Genomic DNA, 11,649 nt, shown 5'->3' on the forward strand with positions numbered 1-11,649 from the left:
TAGTTACCACAGCCACAAAGTCAACATTTCTATCACATTTTTGGTCGTCATTTAATGTTAAGGTTAGGCATAAGTTTAACAGTGTGGTTAAGTTAAGGTTATGTTTAAAATCTGATTTTTAGAAAGTAAATTGTAGAAATATGCGGGGTTTAGACATTTGTGGCTGTGGTAACTAGTGACGACCGAGCGCCACCAAAGCCTGCAGCGGAGCACACCAAAAGAGACTAAAATAGGGGATGACCTTCAAAAAATGAAATACAGAATCTGGAGATAAACCATTTACTTTGCATGGGTTTAGTCGTAAATGTATACAATTGTTTTTTGTAATTTTAATTATGTTAGATTTTTTTGTTGATGTAATTTTAATTATGTTTGATTTGCTGCAGTAAATCATTATTAGAGTTACTTGTGAACGCCTCCCCTACACACAGTTGATGATGGGTTTTATCCATATGACCAGTCAGGTGATATTTTCCGCTTCGCCATTTTGTGCTGCTGCTGCTACGCCGGGTATTTATCTGAAGATTCGTGACTAGTCCATTTACATTGCTAGTTAGCTAGGTGTTCTTGTACCTTTCCCAGTTTACATCTGAAGACCGTTGCCTTCGATAGGTTTAGTACCTAAACCATTGGGAAACATAGCAATAGCCGTTTTGTATTATTTAGTTTACTGGTTGAGAAAGAATGTCGTCTGAAAGCCCCGAATACTCTCCGTTCTTCGCAGTGATGGGTGCCTCTGCGGCTATGGTTTTCAGCGGTAATTATCACACAATTCAAATACTATCTTTATTAGCTAGCTGCATTTAAATTATACATTGTATGTGTAATTTGTAAATTTTAACAGCATAATTCTCGTTATTGCTTGAAACCAGCTAACGTTAAAGGAGCCCAGGCAGAAACTGTCATTGACGTAACGTTATTTGACATAATTTTAACTAACTTTAGTTAGCTAATATACTTGTCCAGTATTTTGCTAAGCTGTCATTACCAGTAACCACACCTTCAGATCAACGCATTTGAAGTGAGAGTTCATTCTTTCTCAATTTTAGGCGCTTTTAGTTTTACGCTTTGCGACATGCGCCACACTACGACACCACCAGATTTGAGCGTAACGTTACTGGTATCTTCGGCGAGTTGGTCATTATGAAAGCAGGAGACCTATTGATGGTGAATATTGACCATCAGTGTCAGATGTTGAGTATATACAACTGATACTATGAAGAATACCAACTCAAATTGGTTATAGATTTGTGCAATGTAACGTTAGGCATAACCAGCAGGGGAGCACGCTCATGCGATGACAAACAAGTGAATGGAATGCCATCGTTTGGGCCACGTCATACGAACAATTCCATGTAAATTCGGGTGATTTAAAAGGCTACTGCATAGGAATTGGGCGCTTGTGGACCAATTCATGTGTATAGGCCTCAGATAATTGAAATGGAAGTGAACTGCACGAGACAACTTAGATTCAAGGAAAATGGCATTTGCATCAATATCACATGACAATCATATGATTGGACTTGTGATTTGGAATGTGAAAGTAGCAAAGGATTGAGAAAGTGCACTTGTGGTGTAGACCTATAAACAATCTACCACTAAAACACGATTTAATATAGAACATTTAATCATATTTATGATACATTTGCATGTCTAATAAGATAAATTGGCAACTCGGTCCAATTTGATCTCTGGCTCATATTCTGGATGGCCTCAGGTCCAAGTGAAGGTGTAGAAATGACTGTCTAGTGATCTTTCTCATGACAAATGAGAACAGGGAGGAAGGTGATGTATTGTCTTGGTCTTTTTTTTATTGTCCTGTTATGTCTGATGCATTCACTCAAGCATTTCGCATAATATACTTCCTAACAGCATACCAACCAACTGTGCCATTGACTGCAAGATGCATGGTTTGGGCTATCACTAGGCCAAAATTAGGAATCAGTGTTTAAACATGCACTCCAGAAATCTTTTTAACATTTTTTTCAGTGGAAAAACAATATGCCACTTAATACAGTAATGTACACACACTTAGACATGTTCCGGAGCTTTATTTACATTTACATTTTAGTCATTTAGCAGACGCTCTTATCCAGAGCGATTTTTTATTTTTTATTTTATTTTATTTTTTTATTTTTTTTTTTTTACAGTAGTGAATGCATACATTTCATACATTTTTTTTCTCCGTACTGGTCCCCCATGGGAATCGAACCCACAACCCTGGCGTTGCAAACACCATGCTCTACCAACTGAGCCACACGGGACCGTACTCCTGCTATGATCTGTATGTGTTAATGTGTAGCTCATACATGCAGAATTACTGTCTCACCTTAATTAGCCACAATCTCTAGTTTGAAAACAACAGTTTTTCTGGAAGCTGTGTCGTGCCATTTTTTTTCTCCCCCCAACGTGGGCCCAGCCTCATAGCAATTCGAGTTCAACCAATGAGCTTCAACCTCTCGCCATATGAGTGACAGCTAGCAAGATGTATATTGCACCCACAGCAGAGCGAAACAGATCAATGATGTAGTACAACAGATCAATGATGTAGTACAAAATATCAATTATTTAGTACAAAAGTATGTGGACACACCTTCAAATTAGTAGCTTTGGCTAGTTCAGCCACACCCGTTGCTGAAGGGTGTATAAAATCGAGCACACGGCCATGCAATGGCCTTACTGAAGAGCTCAGTGACTTTCAATGTGGGGCCGTCATAGAATGCCACCTTTCCAACAAGTCAGTTTGTCAACAAAAAAAATGCCCTGCTAGAGCTGCCCCAGTCAACTGCAAGTGCAGTTAATGTGAAGTGGAAACGTCTAGGAGCAACAACCTTACAGAACGGGACCGTTGAAGTGCGTAGCAAGCAAAGATTGTCTGTCCTCAGTTTCAACACTCAGTACTGAGTTCCAAACTGCCTCTGGAAGCAACGTCAGGACAAGAACTGTTCGTCGGGAGCTTCATGAAATGGGCTTCCATGGCCGAGCAGCCGTACACAAGCCTAAGATCACCATGCACAATGCCAAGCGTCGGCTGGAGTGGTGTAAAGCTGGCAACCATTAGACTTTGGAGCAATGGAAACACGTTCTCTTGAGTGATGAATCACGCCTCATCTGGCAGTCCGACGGACAAATCTTGGTTTGACGGATGCCAGGAGAACGCTACCTGCCCCAATGCATAGTGCCAACTGTAAAGTTTGGTGGAGGAGGAATAATGGTCTGGGGATGTTTTTTGTGGTTCGGGCTAGGCCCTAGTTACAATGATATTCTGTGCTTCCAACTTTGTGGCATTAGTTTGGGAAAGCCCTTTCCTGTTTCAGCATGACAGTACCCAAAGCGAGGTCCATACTGAAATGGTTTGTCAAGACTGGCCTGCACAGAGCCCTAACCTCAACCCCATCGATCACCTTTGGGATGAATTGGAACCCAGTCTGCGAGCCAGGCCTAATAGCCCAAGATCAGTGACCGACCTTTCTAATGAGCTTGTGGCTGAATGGAAGCAAGTCCCCGCAGCAATGTTCCAACATCTAGTGGAAAGCAGTTGCGGGACAGTGGAGGTGGTTAAAGCAGCGAAGGGGGGACCAACTCCATATTAATGCCCATGATTTTGGAATGAAATGTTCGACGAGCAAGTGTCCACATACTTTTGGTCATATAGTGTAGGTGATGTAGTACTCCATTTTCAGGGGACCACTTTAGGCTCGTGAGCTTCTTCAGAACTACTGACTAAAGTATACAAAAGTACCAGAGAAAGTAAGGATAAAAACATTTTCTTAGCATTTTTATTTTTATTTTATTTCAAGGATTAGGCCATTCAAGTAGTTGGTCTGATGGTGCCTTCTGTTATCGGCCTACCTCTTGTTTGCGGGAACAATAGAGAACACCCCCCCCCCACACACACTTGTGCCATATCATGAGGATACCTGGACCACCTATTGAGATGTGCCTTCAGTAAATCTGGTGGTAAATTAGGTGAAAAGGAGACACTAGTAGGACTGTAATTAGACCATTTCACAAAGTACTGTTTCTCCTTTTTATAATTGCGTTTTTGTGCCCTTTATCAAATGTCTGTTCTTTTTAGCACGGCTTAGGCTGCATGTGGCAAAGCTGATTTTGGACTGATGCAGCATGTTCTCGAAAAATTGACTTTCTGCTAAATTGTCATGTTATATAGGGCATGACCTAGTGGGGATTTTAAATCATGCAGCTTCTGCTAGTAGGGCTGGCACATGGTTATGGATGAAGACTGTCATGAAAATAAAATAAGTCTTAACCGTTAAAATAATATAGATAAAAGATATCTGAGATGTTTTTTTTTTTTTAACCAACAGCTGACTGAAGACGGGACAGCCGGGCATTAGTGCGGTTGAGTCCGTTTCTGCTGTGTCATGGATTCTTAAAGTGATAACTTTGTTGTGCCCTGCTGAAACAAGCAACACAATGCAGCAGCTCACAGAAATGTAATGAATAGAACAGGCTCGGGGCTCCCGAGTGGCGCAGCGGTCTAAGGCACTGCATCTCAGTGCTAGAGGTGTCACTACAGGCCCTGGTTCGATTCCAGGCTGTATCATTGTGCACCGCCCTATTGGCCCAGCATCGTTAGGGTTTGGCCGGGGTAGGCCATCATTTTAACTAAGAATTTGTTCTTAACTGACTTTCCTAGTTAAATAAAACGAAATGGAATGTGTGTTTTGTAATGTCAGTTGAGTTGAATGAACAGCTGATGAAGTCACTGCAGTGGCTCACGATGTCCTTGCACGTCAGATAGCACAGTGACGCAATATGACGTAAGACAATGACAATTGACATGTACACTTCCTGCTTTTACTTCCTGCTTTAACTTCATTCTTTGCGCCTTCTGGGTACACTCGCAATGGCTGCCTTCATTGACTTGAATGGGGATGCCCATTATATTTCAATGGCAGCACATGCAGTGAAGAGAGGAGAAAATGGTTTTGCTATTCAAATGGTTATTCTGGAGACCATTTGGCTGGCCAATTACCTTCATCCAAAATTCAATTTCTGTCGATGCCCTAACTGCTAGTAGCTAGAGGGTATTGCCTTCATCCAAAATGTAATTTCTGTCACCTTCCAGCTACAAGCAGTTAGGGCTGTATGTGGCACTATTGGCTCCTTTACTGTGTGGTGGTCTGTCAACCTGGGCAGTTGTATTGAGTAATGGCCAGCATCTTAGCCATTTAAGCCTAACTGCACAATTAAGAGCTCATATTTGGGGAAATTTCTTTGGTTGTGAAAAAACAAAAAAGGTCATTGTTGACTCTAGCCTTACTGGCTGTACTGTAGTTCAGCTTTGGTTTTGAAAATGGCCTATGGCCTATAGAAAACATGGTTCTGTAATAACTTGTGGATGAAGGGTGGCCTCAGTTATACTCCTGTCTAGTGCATTAAGTAAGTCTACTTGTACTCCTTTTCGCAGCCCAAACACACTGGCTAGAGGCTAACCTAGCTGGAGTCGTATACATGTTTTGTGCTGACTCTGCGCTCCTATGGATAGTGACGGCACAGGGCAGCGCGGGTAGCCCCTGTAGCTGGCAGTGGGCGTGATCTGTGACGGGCATGGTGGGAAGGAGTGACAGATGGGGAATTAGCCAGCTGAGAGGGCTGCTGGTGGGTGGCGCAGGCACCCAGTGGAGGGGGCTGATTAGGGACACCAGTGATGATGGCCCAGCAGCATTAAGCATCTTACAGGGTTTATATCCTACAGGAAATGTAAGCCTGCCATCTTGTGGTGTCTGCACCACCACCATACTTGAGATTGAGAAACAATGTGTAAATAGCCATTTTATCTATTGATTTTCAATGAGTTTTTGATCTACTGGTTTATGTGTTTGTAAACCATTGCCTATATTGTGCTTCATGATAATTTTAAAATGCATGCAGCAGCCTCTGAAGACCGTCTCACACTTATTTCACTGTTGCCGTTCCCAGTTATATTCTTTCATGTCTTAACTCAGTGTGAAGGATCTGCTTTGGCACGGTGGAGGCACCATGATGGAATCCAAAATATTGGTTAGAAGTCTCACTTGTAACAGAGGCATCGTGAACATCCTTAAAACATCGCCATGAGTTGTACTGTAGAATTAACATAATCGATAGCTTAATAATTTGATAACTGGTTGTTGTGGCTAGATTTCATTAAACGACGTGTTACTTTCTGGTGATAAACCTGAGATCGCTGCATAGGGCTCTGACGATCATGGAATTTTGGATGAATATAATTGGCCAGCCAAATGGCCGATCTCCGTAATAACCGTTCGAATAGCATACACACATTTTAAATGCTGATTTTTATTTTTATTTTTTTAATTTTTTTTTCTCCTTTCCATGTGCTGCCATAGGAGATTGGGCATCCCCGTTCAAGTCAATGATGACATAATGGGTGGACTGGTGGCCATTGCACCCATAGGAGAAAAGTAGGAATTGGAGTAATGAGTTTACCAGTCGAATTTCCAGGGTTAGAGGTTCCAAGCCCATTCTATTCATTGTTTGCAACAACACCTTGCTCGTTTCGGCAAGGGACAACAAAGTTTCATCACAGAAAGTGCGGTTAGCCAATAATACCCGGCTGTCCCGTCTTCAGTCAGATCTTCGTTCCCAAAAAATAAACGTTTATTTTATTTTCATGGCGGTCAGTTGTACTGTCATTGTGCCAGCCCTAGTGGCGGTGGCTGTTCCAAGTTGCTCATCCTCAGTTGCGCTTGCGTCATATCGACGGGTTAGTAGGGTTTTGGGCTGTTATGTCTGCAGCCTTCACTGCTTGAGGCCTCTGCTCTTGGTTGGTAGTCAGTACAGGCTCTGACTGGCTGTGACGAGCATTTAGCGATATCCTTCACTGGCTGACCCAGTCTACCATAGTGAGCTGTACTGCACATTTATATCAGTAGTGCACACCCTATCCCTCCTAACAACTAATAGCCTATTCATGGCACTGGAGGAGATGCTTGACTTCAGAATTTATAGTGTGTTATAAAGCCCAAAGTAGGGGCATAATTTAAAAATGTTTGACTATTGCAGACATCAAGGCTTAAGTGTTAACACGTCATCTACTGGTGTATTTAAGACGTCTCCTAAAAGCCTGGTGTTGTACAAAAGTCCTAATTTTTAACTGAGCTGGATTGTGTCCTCCCTACACTCAAAGCTCATCTCTTTTTGTCTAATGAGTCAAACTATTTTGACTATTTACTTGCTTTTTTTGTTGTCTAGTTTTGTTCTATTACTGCTCAAATGGCATATTTTCTGTCGGTTGGTTCAATAGATTTAGGAGTAGCTTTATTTTTCCATAACACCATGTGGAGATGAGAGTACATTATTCTAATGGTCTTATTTACTCCATTTGACCATTTTGATCCCTCACATCACTACTAAACCCGGATTCAGCGTCTATAAACTTTATTTAGGGATTGTTCACTCAAAATATTTAATTAGATGGACCAGTATGTTCTTTTTTTATGCTAAATAAATGATTGCTATATTGCAAAGCAGATGTAGATGCTTGGGCAATATCCCTGGCTTCACTGCAATACTGTCCACTACGGTTTCATCAAGGTAGCTTACAGTTAATGTGCTGTTTAAGACCAAGAGTTTGCTATGCTTCATATTAAAGTACTGATAAAAGGGCTGTTTGGGTTTGAGCATCTTTTTCACTGAACACCTGTTTGATTACTTCCGTCTCCACAGTATCTTTACATTGCAGAGCGTCTGAGTGTAGTGAGGTTAATGAGTGATATGGGGGGGTGAAAGCTCTTTACCTCTGCAGAGGATTAGGATTAAAGCACAGGGGTTCTGCCTCTCATGCCACCCATTGCAGCAGTCCTCAAACTCAACATTTTAATCTTCAGAGAATAAAGCCATGGGACCTTGTCTCCACTAACCTAAACACGCTCTGCATGTTTATTTACATTTTTTTATTTTACCTTTATTTAACTAGGCAAGTCAGTTGAGAACAAATTCTTATTGTCAATGACGGCCTTGGAACAGTTTAACTGCCGTGTTCAGGGGCAGAACGACAGATTTTTACCTTGTCAGCTCAGGGATTCGATCTTGCAACCTTTTGGTCCAACGCTCTAACCACTAGGCTACCTGCCGCCCCAAATGTCTGTCACTCATTGAGGTAGATCTGGGTCGTGTTCAGTAAAGCACACCATTGCAAAAAACAAAATGCAGCTCCCAATTAGAACACTGATTGTAGTTGACTAATGCTCTAATTTCACTAAAAACGATTTCTCTACTGAACACGACACTGGTGGGTATAGTCTCTCGATCTACGGTTGTTGGTCTTCCTTTATCAAAGAGCGGGCATAAGGGCCAGCTGTTTGGAGAGGGTAAATCATTGTGCTTCAGCATGGAAGTCATTACATTAACAATATACCACCTCAGGTCAGAGTGGGAGCTGCAAGATGGTGCTTTAGTGGTTGTGGCATGACATTTTCTACTGTATAGAACCGTTCAGCGGTTGGAAGTGGTCTTGTCTTGGTCTCTGAGGTGCTGTTGTAACATAAAGCCCTTCTGTTGATAGACTTCCCTCTCAAGTGAGATTGAGAAGTGCTTGGCTATTTCGTAAAACCAAGACACATTTGATGGGAAACTCGAAACCAATATGCAGTAAATGCATTTGGGTATTGGTACTACTTTGTCTCGAATTTTGTAAATTGGCTCAATGGTTTGACAAATTCTGAACATGACTGAATGCCTCGCTCTGCTATCAGTGATGTAGGTCCAGACAGCATCCACTTTAAGTCACTCGTATTCAGGGGCTGAACAACTCTTCTCTATATGGCCTGAGTGATTAAACCTTGCATCGACGGCGTCAGTCTTGTGATGAAGTAGTGAATGTAGAGGGAGTAGTGGCCTGACGGGTTGCTGACTGCCATGCGCACATTTTAAGGATTGGCCAGCCTCTTCTTCCTGTCTCTAGAGATTATATCCACTTCCTCATTCTTTCCCGTTGTCGCATAGAGATGTATAGAGTTCACAATGTTGTATCTGTCCTATTATGGTGTCTGTGAGCACACGGGCAGTGCCATTGAGATTGCGACCTCTATGCTACAAAGGGGAAAGAATGAGGGAGTGGATAGAATCTTGTTTTTATGATTATCAGTGAAATGTATTAAATGTTGGTTACTATGTATAGCTTTGTAAGACTATAAATGACCAACCACCCAGCTTTGGAGTAGTTAGGTATTATATCCAGCTTTTGAGGAACTGGCTTCTGCACTGGCAGACTTCCAGCAATTGTGCTAAGCTAACGATATGCTAACTTCAATAATCTCAACTGCATGCAGAGACACATTGTATCCATGAGTTTGTCTGACTCTGAGATTTAGGTAATTTATCTACTTTCCAAATCTTGCAGTATCCCTTTCTCGGATTGTCTTTTTGTATTTTTTTATTTTTAGATGCACCGTTGTAGTAATAGTGAAATGTCCATATGGCTCTCTGCCTCATGGTCTCTGTCACGCGCCGCCTTTCTGTGCTGACTGCGTTATGCGGGGCCCCTACTGGTTAGTGCTGTCATAGAAATAGAATGAATAGACTCGATTTCTATGACTGGTGCTGGTTTGTGTCCCTTCTGTGCTGCTGCTGGTTGCCTCTGGAGGGATGTGGCATCCTGCTGTCCTCTGACGTCAGAAGCTTCCTGTGTGACGAGCCTAATGAGTGTTTTTCAGGCCGGGAGGCGGAGTGATTTAGAACACTGCAGCTCTGGCACAGAGCCATGGAATGAAAGGGGTTAAACAGCTCCATTCCCTGTTGGGAACTATGGGTTGAGGCGAGTAGAATTAGCCTGAACCGTAGCTGTAAAGGGGAATGGCTGGTTTGAGAACCGCAGTCGAGCACATCAGTGGCAAGGCGCTGTTTTGGGGGGGAAAACATGATGCTGGTAATTTCCTCGTACACAAGCAGAATTTCCCAGCTGTAGCCATGTTGACCTTGTTCGTAAAGGGAACAGAAACGGATTACATTACGATCTTCAATTTCAGTTCCTCATGTTGCTCAACCCTGTGTTCTACTGTATTTGTACATTGATCTAATCACAGAATGAAGTGGAACACTATGTATTATATCTCCCTAATACTCTACCTCCTTTCCCCTCCACCAGCCTTAGGAGCAGCCTATGGGACGGCTAAGAGTGGCACAGGGATCGCTGCCATGTCGGTGATGAGGCCGGAGCTCATCATGAAGTCGATCATCCCCGTGGTCATGGCGGGTATCATAGCCATCTACGGCCTGGTAGTAGCGGTGCTCATTGCCAACAACATCTCTGAGAAGGTCACCCTCTACAAGTAAGCCTAACCCCTCTCATGACATCTCTTACGTCTAGAAATGGGCTCGAGTTGCATTTCCTCTTTCCTAATACTACAATGTGAGGAACTTAGAAGAGGCTGGGAGGCAACTGGTCCGTCAATCCATAACGCCTGACATTGAATATACTGTGGAAGTTGTAGTTTTATTGCCAAATGTCTTATTGAAAACATCTCTACTTGCTTTTATCATTGTTCATTCTGTATCACATAGTAACCCTGTCCATTGTATTGATCCTATTGTAATCCTCTCTCTGCTGTAGGAGTTTCCTCCACCTGGGTGCTGGCCTGAGTGTGGGCTTGAGCGGGCTGGCAGCTGGCTTTGCCATTGGCATCGTAGGTGACGCGGGCGTTAGGGGCACGGCCCAGCAGCCCCGGCTTTTTGTGGGCATGATCCTCATCTTGATCTTCGCCGAGGTCCTCGGACTCTACGGTCTCATCGTGGCCCTCATCCTGTCCACGAAATAGACCACTAAATTCTCCACCAAAATCTGTCCTATATGTTGCTGCTGGAGAAAAGAGTAAAACCAGAAATAAAATGTAAAAAGGAAAAAAAATGTATGAAAAAGTGATGAACGTGGAAAATAATGACATAATTAAAAATGGCTCCGTATATATGGTCTTATCTCTACAATGTGTACAGTCCAGATTTGATAGTCAGACTTCTTGTAAATGCGCAATGTAGTGATTTGTCTGTCCTGTGTATGTAAATGTATGGAGATTCTTCCCCCCCACTGGTTTAATGGCGTTCAGGCTCGCCAGGTTTCTCGCTGGTTTCTGCCTCGTCTTAGAGCGCTCACCAAAGGGCCCTACTGCATTTTTATCCTCCTGCATTAATTTGGGAGTTCACATGATTTCTGTGTTGTCTATGGGGATCTATTTGTAAAGAAGAGTTGTATGGACTTAGCTTTGTTTTTCCACTGGTTTTATTTATAAAGAATTGTTCAATGAATCTGTTTTTAAATGGAGCAAAAATGTTAAATTCCCTAGAAGATATATACAAATATCTATAGATTTAATGCACTGTGGGTTAATTGTGATAAGTGGTTGGAATTCCTCTGGCTGTATTAACGTACTTGGTTTAAGATTGCCTTTAGCTGGTGGAGAGGGAGTTGTGTGTAATTGTGTAGTTTAATCATTACAAACATTCTTGAAACACTTCAATGTTTTCCTGTAGTACTGCTGTTTTGATTGCATTAAAGGTGTGTGTGTGCCCCGTGTTGGGTCTCACGTGTAATTTCCAAAACTGTCATCTCCAGCTTCTTCATCCACCTCATCTGTAGCTGTATGCATTCTCACCACAACTCCCCCATTAAACGTGCATGGAGCTATG

At 42.4% G+C, this 11,649-nt stretch overlaps 1 protein-coding gene across 1 annotated transcript; it reads left to right on the plus strand.

The window, feature by feature from the left end:
• Positions 1 to 445: 445 nt before the first annotated feature.
• atp6v0cb (ATPase H+ transporting V0 subunit cb) lies at positions 446 to 11,649 on the plus strand. The gene is made up of 3 exons (XM_014158859.1): positions 446 to 757; positions 10,115 to 10,298; positions 10,580 to 11,649. The coding sequence occupies exons 1-3, from the start codon at positions 685 to 687 to the stop codon at positions 10,782 to 10,784; spliced, it is 462 nt and encodes a 153-aa protein (XP_014014334.1). The 5' UTR covers positions 446 to 684; the 3' UTR covers positions 10,785 to 11,649.

Source organism: Salmo salar, chromosome ssa19, assembly GCF_905237065.1.
Source record: "Salmo salar chromosome ssa19, Ssal_v3.1, whole genome shotgun sequence".
Lineage (NCBI taxonomy): Eukaryota > Metazoa > Chordata > Actinopteri > Salmoniformes > Salmonidae > Salmo > Salmo salar.

Bases quoted from the DNA above. Each gene is read 5' to 3' on its own strand.
- atp6v0cb (XM_014158859.1), top strand. From the start codon at position 685: ATGTCGTCTGAAAGCCCCGAATACTCTCCGTTCTTCGCAGTGATGGGT. The intron at 758-10,114 runs GTAATTATCACA...CCCCTCCACCAG, and splicing joins TGCGGCTATGGTTTTCAGCG to CCTTAGGAGCAGCCTATGGG. The intron at 10,299-10,579 runs GTAAGCCTAACC...TCTCTGCTGTAG, and splicing joins GAGAAGGTCACCCTCTACAA to GAGTTTCCTCCACCTGGGTG.